This window comes from Acomys minous (genome assembly GCF_964271855.1).
Source record: "Acomys minous genome assembly, chromosome: 1".
NCBI lineage: Eukaryota > Metazoa > Chordata > Mammalia > Rodentia > Muridae > Acomys > Acomys minous.
This window is the reverse complement of record NC_140483.1, coordinates 21,423,224-21,445,154: the sequence shown is the minus strand read 5'-3', so window position 1 is coordinate 21,445,154 and position 21,931 is coordinate 21,423,224. Positions and strand designations below refer to the sequence as shown.

Sequence of the window (21,931 nt, the reverse complement as noted above, 5' to 3'; positions counted from 1 at the left end):
GTGGTTTCTTCCCTCATTTATCATTTCAGTAAAAGGCGTCAATTTCTATGGCCCCAAGAGTGAGTTTGTGGTGAGCGGTAGTGACTGTGGGCACATCTTCCTCTGGGAGAAGTCATCCTGCCAGATCATTCAGTTCATGGAGGGGGACAAGGGAGGTGTGGTGAGTATGCTGTGCTGGACTGGCTGCCCCTAGTTTCTCAGGTCAATAAGGTAGGTCTTGCATGGGCCACTGAATTTTCACTAATTATATGGTACAGTGTTTCAGAGTTCCACACAGCTAAATTAAACATACTCTACTTTGGGGGTGCTAAGATTTTGATGGAATATTTTCTTCTATTCCTTCCTTCTGCCTTTAAAAGGTATAGTTTCTTGAAAAGAGGAAAGGTTTTAGGGGGGAAATTTTTTTTAAAGATTTATTTATTTATACAGTATTTGGTCTGCAATTGCACTAGCATGCCAGAAGAGGGCGTCAGATCACATTATAGATGGCTGTGAGCCACCATGTGGCTGCTGGGAATTGAACTCAGGACCTCTGAAAGAGCAGACAGTGACCTCTGAGCCATCTCTCCAGCCCCTTAGGAAGAATTTATAGCCTGAGTAAACTCTTTCTTGTGTCTGTGTGTGTTTTTGTTTTTGTTTTTTGAGACAGGGTTTCTCTGTGTCACCCTGGCTGTCCTACTCAATTTGTAGACTAGGCTGGCCTCAAACTCAGAGATCAGCCTGCCTCTGCCTCCCAGGTGCCAGCTATCAGCCTGATTCTTAAGCATGGGCTTTTTTGAAGGGGGACAAAAAACATATTTCAGGACAAACCTTCCTATATAATGTCAAAACAAGATGTATCTGTGCCTTATCTCTTAAGTAAACCAACCAGTGGTTTAAGCTGATTTCTGGATTGGCAGAAAAAGCTAGATGCACATTTATTTTTTGTTTATTTATTTTAGAAACATTTTTGAACATTTTGGGAAACAAGAGTATGGTTTGTAATTTAGATAACACGGATTTCAGTATAATTTATCTGTAAAGTACTATTTAGGAGAATATCCATGCATTTACAGTTGTATGCATGTTGTATTTAGGGATAAAGTGCCATCCTATTAAACAAACACAGATATACATAATGTATCTCTATAGATGTAGATAGAAAAGTAAACATTAAAAAAAAGTAAATGTAATAAAATACATATTTTTCTTGAAAAGAACAGCTGAGCAGCCTGCTAGATAATGTGGTCATATCATTGTCTGCCTGTCCTTTGAGTTTTCCAAGCATCTTCTATGTGAAAGGGTCAAGAAAGATTTTGAGACAGTCACAATGGTGCACACCTGTAATCCCAGCACTTTGGGAGGCAGAGGCAGGTGGATTTCTGTGAGTTCGAGGCCAGCCTGGTCTACAAAGTGAGACCAGGACAGCCAAGGCTACACAGAAAAACCCTGTCTTGATAAAAGAAAGAAAGAAGGAAGGAAAGAAAGGAAGAAAAAAAAATGTGAAAATCAAGCAAGGAGTGAAGGACGGCCAGCTGTTACGTGTTTGCCTTACTAAACTCACAGGGACCCTCCTGCCTCTGTGTCCCAAATAGTGCTTGGATTAAAGGGGTGCGCCACCATGCCTGGCCCTTTTTCTTCCTTTTTTGAGACCTAGCATTAGGGAAGAGTTAAACAGCCTTCTACTTAAACAAGGTTTTTGAGCCACTGATGAAAGGGAAGAGATAGTTTGAAAGATTACGCTTTACTGATTACCTAGGGCAGTTTGGTTACCTGAGTCCTCTCAGGAATGACTCGGCCTGCGTGGGCCCTCATCCTTCTCACTCTTCTAACCTGTGGAGAACCTCAGAGTCCAGCTCGGACTTGATGAGGCTTACCAGAGAGCGCTTTTAGAGTAGAAAGTGCTTTCTTGGCAGTCAGGATCCCAGCCCTTCTTACAGATTTCTTGGTATGCTAGTGAGGATGTTTCATATTTTATTCTGGTTTCCTCTAAATGTTGTGGACCAAGGACATACAGACTAAGTCTTGTATCGCCTGAATGTACGAGGAGAGGGGTCTCTAAGTTCAAGGTGTGTCTTACTCTTCGCTACTTCTGTTTCCTTCCCTTCAAAGGTCCCTCCTCTGTCACCTGTAGTTAACAAGTTGAAAGCACTGGAATCTTAATGAAAATTCTGCAGTAGGCACATAGTCAGTAAGTCATAAAGGACTGGTGACTGCTTTCCTGACCATAAACTGTCGTCTTGGCATTCTGTTCCAGAAGGTCGCAGGATGCGTGCCCTCTCCCAAGTCAGCACTCGTCTGTTCGGCAAAAGCCTTCTGCTGACCAGTTTGCTTTCAGCCCAGCCAGTACCAGGCTTTGCGGATTAAGCCAATGTTTGGGAAGAGCATCGACTTGGGATGGGTGGGCCCCAGGCCAGAGCTTTCCCGGTTCTAAGAAACGCAGTGACTGCCCCTGAAGACTTTCTTCACGCGTTCTTGCCTTTGTGTGAGCGGAACGATCCTGTGGTTCTTCTGTGGTTCCCTCTGAGATAGTGTTGTTCTTGTTACAACCTTCCAGCGGTGGGGTCAGCAGCTCCAGCCCAGGCGAAGCACTTTGTATCATACAGTAGGCTGTTAGCGTCAGAGGAGCGCAGATGCTGCTGCCCACCTGATTCTTGTTTTGGGATCCTTTCTTTGTTCCCACTCAACTTCACAGAGACAAGAGTGGGAGATGATACCAAGGAACAACTTCTTACTCTCCCAAGAGCACTTTGATGCTCTGTTCCATCCCTATTTGCATGCGTGCCTGTGTACACACACACACACACACACACACACACACACACACACACACACACACACACACGTCTTCTAAGGTCAGGGTTCTTTTCTCGGCTCAGGCATTATTGACAGGATAAGTCCTGGCTTTCAGACAGGCCCAGACGTTCTCTGTCGGCTCCCCCTGCCTGCTCCAGCTCATGTATTGTATGTGTCGGCTCCCCCTGCCCGCTCCAGCTCATGTATTGTATGTGTCGGCTCCCCCTGCCCGCTCCAGCTCATGTATTGTATGTGTCGGTTCCCCCTGCCTGCTCCAGCTCATGTATTGTATGTGTCGGCTCCCCCTGCCTGCTCCAGCTCATGTATTGTATGTGTCGGTTCCCCCTGCCTGCTCCAGCTCATGTATTGTATGTGTCGGCTCCCCCTGCCTGCTCCAGCTCATGTATTGTATGTGTCGGCTCCCCCTGCCTGCTCCAGCTCATGTATTGTATGTGTCGGCTCCCCCTGCCTGCTCCAGCTCATGTATTGTATGTGTCGGTTCCCCCTGCCTGCTCCAGCTCATGTATTGTATGTGTCGGCTCCCCCTGCCTGCTCCAGCTCATGTATTGTATGTGTCGGCTCCCCCTGCCTGCTCCAGCTCATGTATTGTATGTGTCGGCTCCCCCTGCCTGCTCCAGCTCATGTATTGTATGTGTCGGCTCCCCCTGCCTGCTCCAGCTCATGTATTGTATGTGTCCTCTTGTCCTCTGGCCATTGGCTTTGTCCTTAGCTTAGGGCTCAAGGAATTGTTCCCTTATGTGTTTAGATTTGACCCACTTGGTGATAGAGCAGAGGTAGCGCAAGAGTGCAGGTCTTTAGCAAGATTTGATGAGGAAATGGCTGGCTGGCTGCGGTCAGCTTTGTCTGTGATTGTCACGTCTCTGTCCTGGAGTTTGTTCTCTAGTGCTTCCTTGGGCTTCCAAGCACACAGCCCAAGAGTCTGCAGTGAGCTTACCTGGGAAGCAGGAGCAGGGGACATGGGCTTTCTGGTTTACTGTTAAGCTTAGACTTAGATTTGCCCTTCTCTAGCTTGTTTGAGTTTACAAATAAAACTCAAAGAAAATGAAGTCATCTTTATTCTCTGTGCCTGCCTTACGGTTTCCTTAGCTGCTGTCTCAGTGCAGGCACAGCAGTGAAGGTTGGTCCAGAGAAAACTAGAAGAGGCTTTCTGCCAGGGTTTATTTTCTTGGCTACAGAGCAGCTGCAAGGCGGGGTGCTTTTCCTATCAGTTCCTCATCTGACTAAAAGCCTAAAAATGCTTTAGCAGCTAGATCTGGGACTGGCTCTTCCGGTGGGGATGGGAACTGCTCTGTTCTGCCCCATCCTGCCCTGCCTTGCCCTGCCCTGTTAAGGAAGCTCATGTTTTCAAGTCAGACAGCAGAGGGCACGGGTGCTTTCAGACAAAAGGAAACTGTCTGAGACCAAATGTCTGCCATCTACTGTTTTTTTCTACTGCTCAGTGAATGAGGTGGCTGAAACAGATTGAGTGGAGGATCTGCAGGTACAGTGTGCTCTCCTGTAGCTGAGTTTACTATGCCCTTAGGGTAGGTAGTGATCCAGAGTTCTTAAACACACACAGACCTCCCCTGCTACCCCCACCCCTGGGCTCCTTCCTCCTCTCCTCAGTGTCTGACATTCTCCAGTTAGAAACAGTGCCATGTGCATACATCTTCTCTGGAAGTGCAGTGACAGCTGCTGCTTTCCTAAGTTTTTTGTCTTTGTTTTTGTTTTTTTTTAAATGTCACTGATGAAGCCACTGGAAGAATTTTTTCAGCCTTGGCCAAGTTGGAGCTTTAGCTTCTGGAGTGAAGGAGGCCGTTGGTGTACTACACCTTACTTTACGAAGCCAGCCATAGGCATGGCCAGTCACCACCTGTGCCCGGGGCCATGACTAGGCGTGCAGCCTCCCCTCATCTACAGACTGCAAATTGTTGTTGTTGTTGTTGTTGTTGTTTGGTTTTTCAAGACAGGGTTTCTCTGTGTAGCCTTGGCTGTCCTGGACTCACTTTGTAGACCAGGCTGGCCTCGAACTCATAGAGATCCTCCTGCCTCTGTCTCCCAAGTGCTGGGGTTAAAGGCTTACGCCACCACGGCCCAGCTGTCAGGCTGATTTTGTATCCAGTTTGTATTTCCTCTATTGCCAGGGGTATTTGGTGTAGGCTCAGGTAGGTGGGCCTGATTTAGCCCAGGTCACGGGCAACTATTTGGCTCAAGGTGGCCCTGGTTTTGAGACTCTACTCCTATATACTCCTGAGCTTGTGCTCTCTTTCCTCCCTACCAGGTAAACTGTCTTGAGCCCCATCCACACCTACCTGTTTTGGCAACCAGTGGCCTAGACCATGATGTGAAGATCTGGGCACCCACAGCTGAAGCTTCCACTGAGCTGACAGGGTTAAAGGATGTGAGTGGCTTAGCTGAAGGCATTCATTTCTTTCTACTTACGCATGTAACTGCTTAACCGTTCCTCATCGTCATATGGAGTGAATAATTTGTTGATCAGTTCTTTAAAGGCATTGCTCTACCACCCTCCTCCACCTTCTCCCTGCCTCTGTGGGGACAGTCCTGAGCCAGAGGGCAGCTCTGAAGTGCTGCTCCAGGAAAAGCTGCCTTATAGTAAATTATCCAACCTGGCAGACCTTGAGCACCATTTCCTCATCTAATCTAGCTCTATATTAGTTTTGTGGTATCTGAAAGGATTGGTTGGGGTGGAAGACACAGTCTGCTTGTGTGTGTGTGTGTGTGTGTGTGTGTGTGTGTGTGTGTGTGTGTGTGTGTGTGTTGCACATGCCCTATTACTGAACTGCATTCTAGACATTCTAGCCCTTGGTTTTCACATTTTCAGTGATTAGCTCAGGCTGGCCTTGAATTTGTAATCCTCCTAATTCCACCTTCAAGTGCTGGGTCACAGTCATGCAAACAGCAACTCCAGTCTTGTTGTCCAAGCCCAGCGATTGTTACTATCCCTTCTCCCAACCCTTTTGGTTCCAGGTGATTAAGAAGAACAAGCGAGAAAGGGATGAAGACAGCTTGCATCACACTGACCTGTTCGATAGTCACATGCTTTGGTTCCTTATGCATCACCTGAGACAGAGACGCCATCACCGGGTAAGCCTCTGTTGGAAGTGAGCTCCCAAGGACTCCTTTAATGAAGGCTAAAACATTTAACTGCAGCACACTTCCTAACTACTTGGAGGAGGCATGGAGTAGTCTTGGTTGGGTGTCTTATCCACTGGCCTTTATGCAGTTAGAGCAACTAGAGAAATGGGATGTGTGTGGTTTTGTCCTCTGTCACCATAAATGCAGAGAGCTATCTCTGCAGCGGCTGAGGGTGGGGGAGAGTAGAGAAGACATAGCTGCTCTGGGTGGCCTGTGGTAACTGTCACGCTAAAAGAGATCTAGAGCGTGGGTCAACAGACACATTTTTATTAAAATGCAGCCACATTGGCTTTCTGTATTGCTGTGGCTGCTTTCATGGTGCAGAGGCAGACACCATATGGCCTACACATCTAAAACATTTCCTGCCTGGACTTTTAAGAAAAATTCTGAGCCAGGTAAGGTACAGTAGTTACCAGGGAGGCTGAGGTAGGATAGTGGGGAGTAAGCAGGTTGCTTATGTTATTTAATGTAACTGGGGGAATCCTGCTTTCCCTGGCTCAGTCTAGATCTAGCAGTCCTCTCCTTGGATCAGGGATGTTACTAACTAGGATTTCCCATCCTACAGCGCTGGCGAGAACCTGGGGTTGGGGCCACAGATGCTGACTCTGATGAGTCTCCCAGCTCCTCAGACACATCCGACGAGGAGGAGGGCCCTGACCGGGTGCAGTGCATGCCTTCCTGAGACCCCAAACTTAGGAGGGATGGGCTGGGGCTGCCAACCCGACCCTGCCTGGGCTGCTCTTTCTCGGTCCCAGGCCCTTACATTCAACAGAAATGCACTTTGGACGTTTTGTTATAATAAAAGAAAGATATCTGAGGAGGACAGACCACAGGAAACTGAACCAGCAGAGAGCCCCTAGAAGTGAGAGATGAGGCCCAGCTCATGAGGGTCCATGGAAAGGTGCAAAGGACTCAGCAGAACCGCGCCTCTCCCTGAAGCCTTTTGTTTATGGGGAGAGAAACAAAGCCTTTTGTTAACTGGCTTGGGTAGGAAATGGGGCTTATTTTTCTTTAACCTCCCTTGGGTTTTATTTTGTTTTTTGTTTTGTTTTGTTGTTTTGGTGGGGGGAGGGGGGGGGCTGGCTGTTCAGTACCAGCAGGCCAGAGAGAAGGGTAGGAATCTTTGATTTAGGTTTTTCACCCCTCCCCCTTCCCCCTCCCCCACCCCACACCCCTTTTTTAAAAAGAAGTCTGAGAGTTCCATTGTTTTTGTTTTGTTTTATTTTTGGGTTTTTTTTTTTTTGCCCCCGAGCAACCACATCCTAGGATCCTGTTTTTTCTGGAAAATCCTTAAGATCCCTAACCATCCCAGTACTCTTCCCTTTCCACAATATTCTCTGTATGCATCACAGTGTTTTGCACTTGATTGTGTATCCTTCACTTTCTCATCTTCATCCCATTACCCTCTAAACGGGGGCTTGGGATGGAGGTTGTGGAGAAGTGGAAGGGGCAAGAGGTGGAAGAACAGGAAGAAGTTACCTCTTTGTTTTGTTTTTTGTGTTCAGTGGCAGCAACCTCCCTGTCCCTATCACTGTTAGAGGCCTAATTTTATACCTACAAATATATTAAAAAGCAAGTTAAACTTGGATGTATCAAGTTAAAATTATTGTCAAAAAGTTTAAATACCTATATATTCTCTATGAATACAATGCAATAAAGGGACTTAAAGGAAGAGCGAGAGTGGTGATATAGCGGTGACTGTGGGGTCAGCGTGTCATCTGTGTATGGCTATCAAAGCCTCAGTTTAAAAAAACTTGAGGTTTTACAAGGCTCAAGAATGGGAGGATATTGAGCTGTGCCCTTCTCTGCATCGGTGCAGAGGTTTGGAAAAAACAAGAAATTCTTTCAACTTTGCCTCAGGTCTCCTAATTCTCTTCAGTTTTGTAGGGGCTCCCAAGATTGCTCTTCTCATTAGAGGCTGGCATGTATTTAAAACAGGACTGAAGTGTGCCTTCAGGAAGGGCGGGCATCACTGCTACAGACTGTGCCCCAGCTCTGTGTATGACAGAAAGCACACTTGCCCCTCGCCTTTAGCTGCTTGATTGTTTAAGCATTCGCCTCCACACCAGCTCCCTTCCTAGTGGAAGGATGGAGGGAAGCCTTCCTGGGAACCGAGGGACAAGCCAGTAATTGGAGGATCTATTCTGGTGACTGCGGCTTAAGACCCTGTCTTGACCACTGGCCACTGAGTATGAAAGTCCCTGTAGAGTTCTTGCCCATAAATGCTTTTGCTGCTATTCCTTTGCCCCTAGTTTTCACAAGTTCCAATCAGGAATCCTGAATCCTGGGACAGCTTGATTTGACCACACTGGGCCAGGAAGGAGAGGGGAAAAGAAAGACACTCTTTCCTCCTGTTCCCAGGCTAGCAGCTAGGACCAGATGCCAGCTACTGGGCTTCGTTCCTGTCTTATGTCCTCACTGCTAGAGGGATGATGAGGTGGGCTTAAAACCATGCACTCTGGAATTCGTTGTATTTTTTCCTCAGTAAAGCTTTCCCCCCTGACTGCCTCTTTGTGTGGTATGTGGTCCATTTATTTGTGATATAGTACTTCTGTTCCTTCTGATGTACATACATGCTTGATTTCTGCCCAGTCTGGAATGTCACTGTTTCTAGTGCTTGAGCTACAGGAGAACACTAAGTGGAATAGGCTTATTTATGTCAGTGGTACTTAGAGATGAGGGACACACCATTTGGGGGTGGTTTCCAGGCCCCTGTTCCATACTCAGTGAATCACAATAGGAAAACATCACTACACATCCCCACTCAGTCATTCAGAGGTTCCCAGACTTTTTTTGTTTGTTTTTTGTTTGTTTTTCGAGACAGGGTTTCTCTGTGGAGCCTTGGCTCTCCTGAACTCACTTTGTAGACCAGGCTGGCCTCGAACTCACAGCGATCCACCTGCCTCTGCCTCCCGAGTGCTGGGATTAAAGGCGTGCATCACCACGCCCGGCCCGGTTCCCAGACTCTTAGTGACCCACAGAAATTCTGGAATCAGTCAGGTACAGTACAGTCAGTCACCTTTATTCCAGGGTTAGAACAAGGCCGTGCACGCTGCAGACAGAGGAGCACAGGCTAGGGGCGACCTCACAGCAGCACGAGGGTCGCGGGGCAGGTCAGTCTGTTAGGACAGGTTAGTCTAGTCAAGGGCTATGGTTTTTTGCCTTACAGTGAAACTGCTGAAAAGCACCCTCACTTCTCTTTTTTTCTTCCATAAAGCCCATCTCACCCTTGGTCTCAAAGAACAACCCAGATGGAAGGATGATTTATGCTTATTTCCTTTCTCCCAGTTTTACAAGTATCTTTTCTTAAAGGAGAAGCCAGGCAAGACTAGGGAGACTTAGAAGGACCTTTAAGGCAAAACTGGAGTCTTCGAGGTGTGTGTGTTAAGGCAGGTGTCTGCAGCAGTGGCCAGAGGAGATGGGCAGGCTGGGTTCTCTAGAGTCGAGGGTGCTCTAGCCAGTCTGGCTTCCCGTCAGCCCATCCTCCCCTCCCTGTGAGGTTTTGCTCCCACATCCTGAAGGCTCCTACCTTCAGCTTTCTCTAATAGTCTCTAAGCTTGCGTGTAAATTTAACGGTTGTGGTTGGTTTGGGTGCTTTCTTTTCTGTCTGGGCTATGTGACAGTTTAGCTCTCCCACTCCCTTTATCGTGGCATTCCCCTCCCACTCTGGCCTAGACGATAAGTTAATGCTAAAAACCACAAAAAAGGGCAGACATGGCAGTGCGGGTTTAATATACATATATGTAGAATATATATGTACACACAGTTAGCACGGTCCAGATGGGGAAGGGCATCTTGGGACGGGTAGGAGGCTGGGTTCACTCACTGTGCTCTAGTGACTTGGCTGTGAGGCATCCACAAACCAAATGAGAAATGCCACCGAGTCCCTTCCTGGATTGAACTGGGGTGGTAATCAGTGCAAAGGAAACCACTGGAGCTACTGCTTTCTTGCTTGGGGAATTATCAACTGGAGAGTGGGAAGGTCGCCTACAATATCCATATTGGTAACCCTGTAGGAGTGGGCTGGTCGGGGTAAAACCTAAGGATCTCATTCCCCAACCTCACTAGGCTCAGGGTCTGCATTGGGGAACAGAGCTGTAGAAAGTAGGCGTGTCTCTGCCTGCATGCCCATCTCAGGCTCAGCAGCGCATGGTCCCAGCGTAGTCTGTTCAGAGCCCAAGTCACGGGACATCAAATACTGGCTTCTCCATGGAGGAAAGGATCTGGTGGTCTTCTCACTAAGATCTCTGGCTCATGCCCTTCCCAGGCCTGTGGCAAGGGCATAACGGAGGGCCCACGGGGGGCACTGGACTCCGGCCCTCCCGGGTGGGGGTTGAGCAGCCTCTTTGCCTCCCTTCCCCGCTGCTTCTCTTTAGATCTAACCATCTTTCCCATACCTCATCTCCACCTTAGCTCCTCAGTGTAGGAAAATGCAGGTCCTTTCTGCTTCCGTACTTTAAAGATGTAGGGGAGGAGTGGAGGAAAGGGGAGGAGGAGGAATGTTCCAATTTCTATTTACATAGAAATAGCTTCCACCTCCCCCTGGAGTGGGGAAATTAAGTTCCCCCTCCCCTGACTCCAATCCCCTCATGAGGAGGAGGAACTAGATGAGCTAGACAGACAGACAGCCAGAGCGTGCGCACACGCACACACACGCGCATAGTAAGGGGGTTAGGACCAAGTTAGTAAGTGGGTACAGGGCAGGGGGTGGCCCTAGCCCCTCCCATTGAGGATGGGGAAGGCAGTGGTCTGGTGAGGATCCAACCTTCCTCCTCTTCCTCCCCCTTGCTCAGGCCTTCTTTGGTGGGGGAGCCAATTTGATGATTTCTTCCTCAGAGGGCTGCCGGATAATGTCTGGGAAAACAAAGATGGGTTGTGTCTAGGGATGGAAGTTGTCAGGCCGGCTCAGAGAGCATCAACCTCCGCTCCCCAAGTTCAGGATGACTCGACTCTAAGTTACAGTCAGGGGAACGGCAGAGGTATAAAGTCTGGCCTCTTTCTTACCTTTGTACTTCTTGGCACTGGGGATACGGGTTAGCTTGGTGTCCAGCTCATCCTCCTCAGAGATCTTTAACACACGGGTTCTGTAGTCGACCACCATAGTGAGTAGGTCAGGACGACGGGAGATCTCGAAGATGTGCTCGATGTAGGAGAGGTTGTCTGGAGGAAGGCAGCTTGAGTCAGCTAGACTAGAGGCCAACTGCTACCCTGTCACATTGGTATTCTTAAACCAAGACTGAGCGGCTGACGTTGGTTATTGGAGGGGACAAGAACAACGAAAGGAGGAGCTGCAAAGCTTGGAGCAGCCAGCCAGACCGTTCAGAGGGCCATGATGTTTAGTTCAATGAAAATTTCTAGGGTATAAATGGAAAAGAAGGACTTTGGGCTAGCTATCAGGTCCATCCTGGGGGTGCAGGGGTGGGGCAATAGCAAAGCCGCTTTAAAAATCACCCCACACTCACCCAGTCCTATTTCCACTTTCCTTCCAAATGAGTATCAGAGAGAATTCCCAGACACCACATGTGGAACAGGAAGGTGAGATTTATAGCCAATCAAAGAGGTTCTGAGCCTAGTAAGAAAAGTCACTTAAGTGAAAGAAAACACTGACAATCAGGATGGCTTGAGAAGACTGTATATGCTGTCAGGTCACCGGGCTCCTGTCCTCTAATTGTTGCAACAGTCTTAAATCATAACAGGTCCTCCCTCACCTTTCCGCCCTACAATCATACCCTAGCCAGAACAGTTGAGATGAAGGACCCTGGGGTGACTTCGCCTTCACACACCTGTAACTCGGCCACCTCTACTCAGTCAGACCCAGTATCTGTAGCGTGGCTAAGCTAGACCGTGTTCCTTTACTTTAACAGGTTCTCTGGGTTCTCCCTTAGAAATCCCACTTGCCTTTGGGGCAGTCTGTTATGTGTTTTCTGTGTATGTTGGCAGGGGGGGGGGTCAGAGGACAACTTGGGGACCTGCTCTCCCCTTTCACTGTTGGCCCTGGACCCTCCTGTTAGGCACGCAAGGCAAGTACTTTGACCTGCTATCCTGCCAGCACTTGGGACTGTCTTACACACCAGTTCACCCTGCAAGTCTCGGCTGCAGGGTACTGCTCTACTCCAGTGTCTGCCTCCCACCTCTAAAAGGAGGTAAGAAAACGTAGCTTACGTTTTCGTGTGCCGGCATGCATGCTGTGGTAGCACAGGAGTACCAGAAACACTGAACTCATAAGGGCCATAAAAGAAACACCACGGGCTACTACTAACAGCTACTGCCCTAGAACCCTGGGCATTCTCAGAGTGCGTATCGTTTCCCCTGCCTCGTCACAGGGTTTCAACTGTGTGTACGAGGCTTGTGTTCATTTCTATTTGCCGAACGTGCAGAGCCCCCTCCACAACCTTTGTCCAGCTTGTTGTGGCTCTCCAGGAAGCTAAACCAGGCACCGCCTGTAGTGATCTCCTCACTCTTCTCGCTGGGGATGTCCTCCTTGCAGGCTGACTTGAGCTGTTCCAGATCCTCAAGGGTGATGTTGTTGGTCAGGTCCTGAAGGAGAGTCCCGTACTCTGCCATGACTGGAGGGGAAGGTAGTAAGGGAGAGGTTACTGTATGGGGTCTGGCTCACTTGCTACCGTGCTTATCTGCGCCTCACCCGCCCCCGCCCCCAGCAACACACACACACGCGCGCGCGCACACACACACACTTTGTCCTGCCAGCGTGATATGTACCTCAAATGTGGAAGTTTAGAAGAGTGAGCAGGTCTGGATGGAGGGAGAAGAGGAAAACCCTGGACAGACAGGAAGAAACTTAAGAAAGCTGGGAGCCAGCACAGAGTGTAGAGCGACAAGTCATAACCCACCCCCCAATACACACATTATCTTTTTTTCTTGTTTTTCCCTCCCTTAACAGTAACCCTGGAAACGGCTCCCCTGACTGAGGAGGCGGTTACCATGGCAACATTCTCCAGACTTTCTTGCAGTCTCCAAGTCCCCCTCCCCAATTGCCCCACCTACCTATAACTCCTCCCCCTGTCACAGGCTTGCCTGACAGCGAGAAGCTAAAAAGGAGCTGGTTGAAGCCCATGTGTCCTATCTTCCACTCTTCCCCAGAAGCAAAGGGGGTCCCTCATTTCATGTCCCACCACCTCACTGATGACTCATCTTGGATGGATGCCTAGTTCCTTGGCCTGATGGATCTCTGGCCCCTCCAATGCTTACCCCTGCATTAGACTATTAGGTCTTAGGAGTGCAGGGAGCAGCGGGCCACCCCCACCTCTGTGGAGCCCATTTTCTCCCTTGATAGTTTACTGGGCCCCAACTCAGCCTTCTCGCCTAGCCTTTGTGCTGTGCCTGCAGCCCCCGCGCCCAAGAATACCAAGCGGCTGGCTCTGGCCCCCTGCCCAGTTCCCAGGCAGGCTGGGTGATGGGGGAGGGGAGCTCAGATGCAGCTTTCAGAATCTGGCAGGAAGGGGGCTGCCAACCTTTTATCAGCATCCTCTGATACTACCTTCAGCCGGGCCTCCCACAGGCAGGGCTAGATCTGACCAAGTCACAGCGCGCCTCTCCCGATCCTTAGGCGAGGAAGAGCGCTCAAGGGCATCCTTCACTAAAGTAGGAACTATGACTAAAATAAAAACGTCACACCTGGGGGTGAGAGATGCCTCAGAGGTTAAGAGCACTGGCTGCTCTTCCAGAGGTCCTGAGTTCAGTTCCCAGAACCAACGTGGCAGCTCACAACTGTCTCAACTGAGTTCCAGGGGACCTGACACACCTTTATATAGACATACATGCAGGCAAAAACACCAATGTACATTTAGAAAAAGGTTAGACCTTAGAATATGTATTTGATAAAATGTAAAACTAGTGGTAAGCTAAAATCAGGGACCTAACAGCATAGTGACTTAAGCCTGTAATCCCAGCTTTCAGGAGCCTTAAGGCAGATAGACTGCTATAAGTTTAAGGTAAGCCTAGACTACATAGCAAAACCTTGTTTCAAATAAGGGCCTGTTTTCTGCAATGAATATATATTGTACACAAACTAGTCATAAAAGTAAAGCACTAAAAAAGCAAACTACATCATAAAGTAGTTTCTGGGCAAGAAGCTTACTGACCAAACTGCTCAGGCATCTCCCAACACTGAGCTAAAACTGGCAATTGACAAACTAGTTTTCCTCACCTCTAGCCTCTGTTGTAGGGAAACTGAGGCAGAGCCATGGGCATTGCATAGTAAGTGTGGACCCAGAAGTCCCTATTCCCAACCCCCTACTTTGACCAAAATAAACAAACCTCCCTAGGAGGCAGGCACTGTGACCCACACAAACAATAAGCCGGACAGCAGGCCTAGCACGACCCCCAGAAGAATCGGCAGGAAAGATTTTTTACTTGCACACGCAGGTGCCACCAGACAGAAGGGCCCAGCGGTGGTCCTGCCAGGCAGGGCCAGGGACAATGCTCTCTGACTGTCAGCACCAGGAACCATCTCTGCCTTGAAATCTAGGTCACAGCAGCAGGCTCTGAAGCCCAGCCCCGCCTCCACTGATAATCCTAGGGCAAAAAAAGGGGGTGTGGGGGAGGGGGCTGGAAAAGCTGCATAGAACGGAAACACGAAGACCCTCCCTACCTTAAATGAGGCACTTGGACCAAACCCCTCATTGGAAAGGGGGCCACACTGCCTTGATTTCCCCAGGCAAGGAGAGTTTGTAAATGAGAGCTGCTGTGGGAGAAAAGTGTCTAGCGCAGTGTGTGAATCTCTCGGGAGGAGTTAAGATTTAGGGCTCTGGATCTAAAACACAGATCTAGTGGGGAGGTAGGCGGGAAGAGATTAATGTCTGTAACACACACACACCCACAAAGGTTGGGGGCAGTGGGTAGAAGCTTTCCAAGAGTAAAACATACAAGGAGGCCCTTAAGAGGAATGTGGGCAGCACTGTACAAAGTGGCTAAGGAAAGGTGGTGTGTACACGTGTGTGCGCGTGTACTAGTTCTCCTGGGTGAGAATGGGTATATGAAAGATACAGTAGGTGTATTTGGATGTTCTGGTAATGGAGACAGGTGCAGCACTAGCTGTGAGCTTATGTGGGGGTGTATGTTCATGTTTAAACCAGTTAAAAGAGTATCAAGAAAATTTAAGTACAGACTCACATCCAGAGGGGTGAAGCAAAAGGGAACCCACAGTATGACAGAGAGCTGGCCTTGGGAAAGAAAGGCTGCACATGAGGAATTGGTGGTGGTGAGGTTGACCATGAAGCTGAGTCCACAAAGCTGCAGCCTCAACCAGCTGTTACCATAGCAACCTCAGCTCAGGCCCCCCCCCACACACACACCCAGTCTTCAGTCCAGTGACACCACCGAAGTGTGAGGAGTGCTAAGGGACAGAAAGAAAGGAATAGTGGCTCTTCACAGAGCAGCAAAGGCAAATCTGGGGTTACCATTTGCCCATGGCCAGGTGTGGCAGAGGCAAGGGCAGAGAAGTTGGGGAGCATTTTTCAGGGTGCAGAGTCTCCTCTACATGACTTTCAGGTTTCTAATCAGCTAGCATCCCTGGCTGGTCAGTCTGGTTGTGGTGAGGCTTGGCAGAGCTTGCCTCTTTTATCCTCACCAGAGAGGCCTGTGGAGTAGTCTGCCCTCCTGGCTCCGAGCACTGCAGAGGGCTGCCTGCCTCAGGAACAGCCGGCCCAGGCCATTCTTGGGACAGGATACCAGGGCAGGAACTGGGAACCGGGAGCTGAGGCTGCCAGGAAGTGAGTTCCCTTCCCTCCCAGCTCATTCTGTGTTCTGTTCACTGCTTCCTCACTCACACCTTCCTTCCTTCCTTCCTCCCAATCTCTCCTAAGCTGGCTCTAGGCATACCCTTGCCCACTGAGGGAGGATGCTGGGGAAGAAGGGGGCCTTTCAAGTAGGGGTTGGGAGGATGGCATCAGCCCAAAAGAAGCAAGCCCCGAGGGTGCTCAGAGAAGCCTAGCCAATGGATAGCCACCTGTGCTGGAGGTGGCAGCACTGAAATAATTTGAGCATTTTGACACTAATTTATGGTAGATTATCCCCTTTCCCGAGCATTTGGTTCCAGATAGGAAATGCAAAAAGGAAGCCTGCGGGTTAGAAGTTACCCTTTCCTCCACAGCTGCTACAGCTGCTGAAGGCTGAGGGGAGGGGCAGTCCTACACTGACGCCAGGACCTGGAGGCCCCTTTAGTGGGCAGGAGGTGATTCCTAAGCACTCATTTCAGTCAGTCAGTCTCACTGGAGGAAGTAATCACCGGAAACAGGTGGGAAGGGAGAGACTGTGGTTGTAGCTGTTGTAATTTAAATGATACCTGGTCCTCAAATCCAAGCAATACAGCGATTTCTTTCTTTCAGTTTCTTAACTGACTTCTCTCAACCTTTTTTTCCCCTGTTACTCTCCACCCCACCCCCCACCCCCCACCCCCGCAACCTTTTTTGATCCAGCTTTGGACAGCTCACCACATACTCTTGTTTTCTTCCTGTAACAAGGTTTTACAGCTCCGAGGTCAACCTGGGAGTAGGGCTCCAAACTGTACATTTAAAAAGAAAAACAGATTGCCTCCTGGCACTGGAAGGGGCCATGCCCAAGATGGAGGCAGACAGAGATGGCTAGCATTAGATTAGGCAGGGCAGAAGAGGGCTTCATGACCATGAACAGGGAATGGCCTGTGGCTGTCCCTGCACTGGCCTGTGGCTGTCCCCGCACTGGCCTGTGGCTGTCCCCGCACTGGCCTGTGGCTGCCCCTGCACTGGCCTGTGGCTGTCCCTGCACTGTCCTGTGGCTGCCCCTGCACTGTCCTGTGGCTGTCCCTGCACTGGCCTGTGGCTGCCCCTGCACTGGCCTGTGGCTGCCCCTGCACTGGCCTGTGGCTGCCCCTGCACTGGCCTGTGGCTGTCCCTGCACTGGCCTGTGGCTGTCCCTGCACTGACCTGTGGCTGTCCCTACACTGGCCGTATATGCTTTTCACAGCTTTGTACCTACGGCTCTCATCTATTTCATCTCTCCCTAGTCATTTTTAGTTCTTTTTTCTACCTCTTTCAGCTACCTTTTTTTTTGGGGGGGTGTCTTTTTTGTAACTTTTGTCTCCCACAAACCCCTCCCACCTTGGAGGACCAAACCTAGGGCTAGCACTCTACCATGGAGCTAAATTCCCACCCCCACCCCCTTTACCCTTTCAGTGTGCATTCATACCTTCAGGCTCTTCTATTCAGCCATTCCACTTGGCGGTAGCCATGGATACATGTGAACTTCCTAAGACTCTGTGTCCCCACCTAAATACCCAACACTACCATAAGGAAGGGATGAGCCTCGCTGTTGAAAAGTTTGATGGAAGGGGCTGAATATATAAATGGTCGGCTACTGACTGGCTGGTGCAGACGGCTGTCCTGACGTTGTACATGAAGAGCTGTGTGTGAGGTATAGGTACACCTGCTGAGCACAGGTGTCATAGAAGTAGGAGGCCACAGGGAAGCTGGCAGCCTAGGGCATGCTGGCAGCTTCCCCACTGGAGTGTTTAACCGCAGAGGGAAGGGCAATTAACACTATTCGCCCTTACAGCCTGGGGGCCGGACACAGAACTAGAGAAACAAGACACAAATGCTCACATGCTCCTTCTATCTCGCCGCTGTCAGCCTCCTCACCAGCATTCTTCCTGTTTCTCTGGCCACTGCTTTCCTTTTTCTCTCTGTGGTCCCCTCAGCAGAGCTCCGTCCCTTTTCTCCACGTCTGTTTTCTCACACATTCCTCTCATTCTCTCTCCCTCTGACTTGGGTTCCATCCTTGGCTGACTCATTCTTTTCACCCTCTCCCTGGCTTCTGCTTCCTCCTCCATCCTCGAGCCATATTGATGTCCAGGATCTAGCCACTCCCGGGTACCCCATGCTCTAAACTTGCAGTCAGCAAGAAAGGTGACAAGAAACCACCCCACCAGGTCAGAGCGCAGGCTCACCAGCCCTTGAGGTATACTGTCTACTACTAAAGCTGTCCAAAAGCCGGGTGCGTTTGTGGACAGTGGCCCCTTTCAGCGACTACTCAACATCCCTATTAAGACGGATGTCTTAGAGGCGCTGGTCAAGGAGACTCCATATGGGAGGCAGCGGGTTGTGGTAGGTGGGTGGATGCGTAGTGCAGAGATGTTGTGATTTGGTTTGTATGAGAGGATGTGTGTAAGTCACATGGGTGTGTGTCACTGTGTGGTTGGCTGTCTTTTTTCCTTACAGGTGTGTTTGTGTCCCTGTCGGTTTTGACACGGATTTTTTTTTTTAATTAATTAGGGTCTTAACGTTTGCTGCATCATTCCTCAGCACCCCAGAAGCCCCTTCCCCGTTTCCTCTCGGCAAGCTTCCACCAGTCCCGGTCTCCCTAGATGCAGTAGGCTGGGTGTGAGAGCACGCGAACCAGTTGCCGGCTGCCGTGGGGAACTGAGGCAGGGCTGGGCTGAGCCTGGAAACCGCCCGCAGAGAGTCCGAGGCTAAAGAGAGGAGGGAGGGGCGGGAGCTGGCCTGGCCCTGCCGGCTGGGCGGGAAGCAGGCTACATCCTAATCCCCAGGCCCCATCGGACTCCCAAACTGCTGTTCAGCATGGAATGGGCGGACGAAGCCACGCTGCCTGCAGCACACTCCAGTCTCTGGATGCACCAACAGAGATAGACCCCACGGAGCCTGATACCTTGGACCTGTCTGGATTCTCAAGCTCCCTTATTTGTCCCCTACGTCCGGGATCGTGACCCCTCCAAACCCAGACCCCCCCCAATCTACCTCCTCCCCACGTCACATTTCCCCTCTGCCCCTCTCACCGCCTCCGGAGCTGAGAGCTCAGGGTGCGGGCACTCCCGGGTCCCCGGTTCCTAAGCAGCGTCTGGAGCCTGCTCCTTGGCTCCTGCCGCCGCTGCTGCCGCTCCTGCCGCCGCCGCCGCCTCTTCCGCCCGCGGAGCAGAGCCTGAGCCCAGCACCGCCTCACCCCACCCGACTGGCCGGTGATGTCAGAGCCGGGGAGGGGCGGGGGGCGGGGAGCGGCTGGAGAAGGGGGAGGGGGAGGAAGGAGGGGGACAAGGGACTGGAGGCCGGGGTTCTGGAAGGCTCCTAGGATGGGGACAGGACTGGGATGGAGTATGGACTCTTCCTCTTCCCCTTAAACTGTGCAACAACCGTGAGATAAAAAATTTCCCCCAGTGGGTCACTTTCCTGCCCTCTGACCTTTGGATGATTGCTGTGGCCGACCCCGGAAGGCAGAAGCAGTTTGGTTTGGAGGATTTGGAAGACTTGTGGCCTCTGGGTTCTCTTAGCTACATTGCTCTGGTATTTAGAAAAACCTCCTTTCCTAGCCTTATAGATCAGAGGATCAGTAGAAAATGATGAAGTTTTATCCACGCTAGGAACAGAAATGAGGATGGGGCAAGCAGCAACGGGGGTGGGGTGGGCGTGGGGGCCTGTTTTTACTTGGCCCAGAGCCATGATCTCTTCTGGATGATAGCAGCTGGACCCCTGTGCGCCTCCTACCTTTCCCAATTATACCCCCACACACTCACACCCTCCTCCTGACACACACACACACACACACACACACACACACACACACACACTATGATGTAATTTTATTTTCTGGGGAAAAAAAGCCATGAGCTCAGCATGCAAATATAGACAACTAACAAAGCCACACTTAGCTGTCTCCTAGCTCTGTCCCTCTGCCTAGGCCGAGTGTGATAATTCTCACTTCCCTTCCACCTCAGGGACTTTCCTCCCCCAGATACTCAGCCATGCTGAAGGAGGGAAGGGAGAAGTGAAGAAGCATCGTTTTTACTCTGTCTCCAGCACAAGGGGTCCCAGCTCAACTCTGGAGGTGTCTGACCCAGAGGAGCATGAACACCTTTAGTGTTGGCATAGCACCAGGAACACCCCATGCTGCCTCAGTCCCAGCTTGGCAGAGACCCTTCCACACGCCTCAGAAGAGTCCTGTCTTGGAGCCACACTTCCGGGAGAAGCAGGTGCTGTTTCAGCCACCTTGGGTTTTGTAGTGCTTCTGTGTGTGCTTCCCCCCAGGGTGGCTGGCCGTTGTCACTCTGAGGGTAACACACCCTCAGAATTTGCTTTTGCTTCTGACTCCCTCTGTGCTGTCTCTTGTTGACCGGTCTTTGAGATTCAGAGCAACTGCACAACTTGTGCACAGATGCACAGTATTTAACCAAAACAAAGCAGGCAGCGAGACACGGGGCACGGATTTCTGCTTACTGTTTCCTTAGACAAATTAAGATGGTAAGTGTCAGGATGCCAGTGCCTACTTCATAGGGTTCTTCTGAGAATCAGAAATAGTAAGTCTTTAGGGGCTGATACCAGATAGCGCCCCCCCCAAAAAAAAGAGAAAAGAAAAGGAAGTCATTCAGTTTTCACTAGTCTATAAGCAAACCCCATAATATTTCTATGATGTAACCTAATGTCCAATTACTTTTTAGTTATCTGTTATGTGTGAACAGTTTGAATATTTGGTTTCTGTTCTGTACACTTCTGCCATTTTCTCTAAGAGTACTCCCTGGATTTGATTGTGGAGACTGGAAACTTCTCTAATCTCAGGGCTCATTTTTCCATATAATAGACACCCACTAACTTTATGCTGCCTTAAGAAAAACTAATGTGGAGCCAGGTGTGGTGACACACACCCACAACACCCAGGGCTATATGGAGAAACCCTGTCTCGAAAAACCAAAAAAGAAAGACTAGTGTCATACATAATACAGTGGTACACACCAGCTATCTCAAGACTTAGAATGTTGAAGCAGGGGGATTCCCATCTTGGGCTACATAGCGACACCGTATCTAAAAATACATCAAACTGTGCCCCTTTATTTGGAAGCTTGACTCCCGCCTGACCCTATCCTGGGGAGCCGATGAGTTCTTTTCACAAATGTCCAGCAGGTCCAAGTCTAAGGGATGCTCTGCTCAAAAATCAGTGCCTCCTCACCGTGACCACTGCACAGGCCCAGCTTCTTGCAAAGGCATTCTGATTGTAACAGCTTCTGACTAGGAACGGGCCTTCTTGCCTCTGCCTTTACATCCCCTCCCTCCCCAAGTCTATCCCGGCTCTTGCTCCCAGATGGAATGTTGCCTTTCTACCCCCTTTCTACCCCTTTCATAGGATTCAGTTTAGATACCTCTACATCAAACCAACTCCACTGCACCTACCCAACCTCATGACCACAGCTTGAAGTTCTTTTCACTTTTCTGCTGACCTCTGGTGTTGCCAAAATGCTAAACACACCCTGCTAATGCTTGGGGGACAGGGGTGTCTTTGACTGGAATGTCCCTGTCCCAATTCCTTTGCCTCCAGGCAAATCCAGTTCTTCAGTTGAAGACCGTGAGATTTGTTTCCATTGTGGAAGTCATCAAGCCCTTTGATTTATTTTTATTAATTTTATTTTTCCTGAGACAGGGTTTCTTTGTGTAGCCCTTGGTGTCCTGGAACTTGCTGTATAGACCAGGCGACCTCGAACTCACAGAGATATGCCTGCCTCTGCCTCCCAAGTGCTGGGATTAAAGGTGTGTGCCGCCGCAGACGGTTTACCAAGTCCATTGCTACCAGTCTTTTCTACCTTGTGTTTTCATTCGTCCTAGAAACAAACATGGCAGGCCAGTTCTTTATGTACCAGGCCCTATGGAAATAAACAGCCTGGGCTCCTGCCCTCAGTACTCAGTGTCGTGGCCATGTAACTGAGATGTGCACAGAAAGGGCAGTGGGGACCACCAGAGTCAACTCACTGCCGATGTTCCAGTAACAAGCTGCGGGGAGGGCAGCACTATGCGGCACATGACCCAGTGCATAGGACAGTTCTTCAGTTGTTGGGGTGGTTGGTCGCCTTGGCTTCTCAGGGAGACTAATCAGCTCAAGAGCAGGGACAAGCCTGGCACTCTCTGTTCTCCCAGAGCCCAACAACAGCGCTGGACAAACACCACGTGGTCAGAAAAGGCTTGCTGACTGGAGGCAGAGAAATACCCAGGCTTCCCTGGGTTAACTGCCC

General features: G+C 50.0%; 2 protein-coding genes across 4 annotated transcripts in view; one reads left to right on the top strand and one right to left on the bottom strand.

Annotated features, from left to right (window-relative positions):
• DCAF8 (DDB1 and CUL4 associated factor 8) overlaps window positions 1–8,439 on the top strand; it is a 49,457-nt gene extending 41,018 nt beyond the window's left edge. For both annotated transcript variants that reach the window (XM_084758987.1, XM_084758986.1), the window contains exons 11-14: window positions 30–160; window positions 5,057–5,176; window positions 5,764–5,880; window positions 6,497–8,439. In XM_084758987.1, the coding sequence (XP_084615113.1) occupies window positions 30–160; window positions 5,057–5,176; window positions 5,764–5,880; window positions 6,497–6,613 (485 nt within the window). In that variant the 3' untranslated portion in view covers window positions 6,614–8,439. The remainder of the gene's footprint in view (window positions 1–29; window positions 161–5,056; window positions 5,177–5,763; window positions 5,881–6,496) is intronic.
• A 493-nt stretch (window positions 8,440–8,932) lies between these two features.
• On the bottom strand, window positions 8,933–18,878 carry PEA15 (proliferation and apoptosis adaptor protein 15). Of its 2 annotated transcripts, XM_084759312.1 has the most exons (5): window positions 18,719–18,873; window positions 12,652–12,710; window positions 12,324–12,497; window positions 10,936–11,091; window positions 8,933–10,785 (listed from the first exon to the last, which is right to left on the bottom strand). In XM_084759312.1, the coding sequence occupies exons 3-5, from the start codon at window positions 12,493–12,495 to the stop codon at window positions 10,721–10,723; spliced, it is 393 nt and encodes a 130-aa protein (XP_084615438.1). In that variant the 5' UTR covers window positions 12,496–12,497; window positions 12,652–12,710; window positions 18,719–18,873; the 3' UTR covers window positions 8,933–10,720. The 2 variants fall into 2 exon arrangements, with proteins under 2 accessions (XP_084615438.1, XP_084615437.1); XM_084759311.1 differs by lacking the exon at window positions 12,652–12,710 and having other exon boundaries at window positions 18,719–18,878.
• Between the last annotated feature and the right edge of the window lie 3,053 nt (window positions 18,879–21,931).

Bases quoted from the DNA above. Each gene is read 5' to 3' on its own strand.
- PEA15 (XM_084759311.1), bottom strand. From the start codon at position 12,495: ATGGCAGAGTACGGGACTCTCCTTCAGGACCTGACCAACAACATCACC. The intron at 11,092-12,323 runs GTTGTGGAGGGG...GCCTTCCTCCAG, and splicing joins CCACAACAAGCTGGACAAAG to ACAACCTCTCCTACATCGAG. The intron at 10,786-10,935 runs GTAAGAAAGAGG...TTGTTTTCCCAG, and splicing joins CAGTGCCAAGAAGTACAAAG to ACATTATCCGGCAGCCCTCT.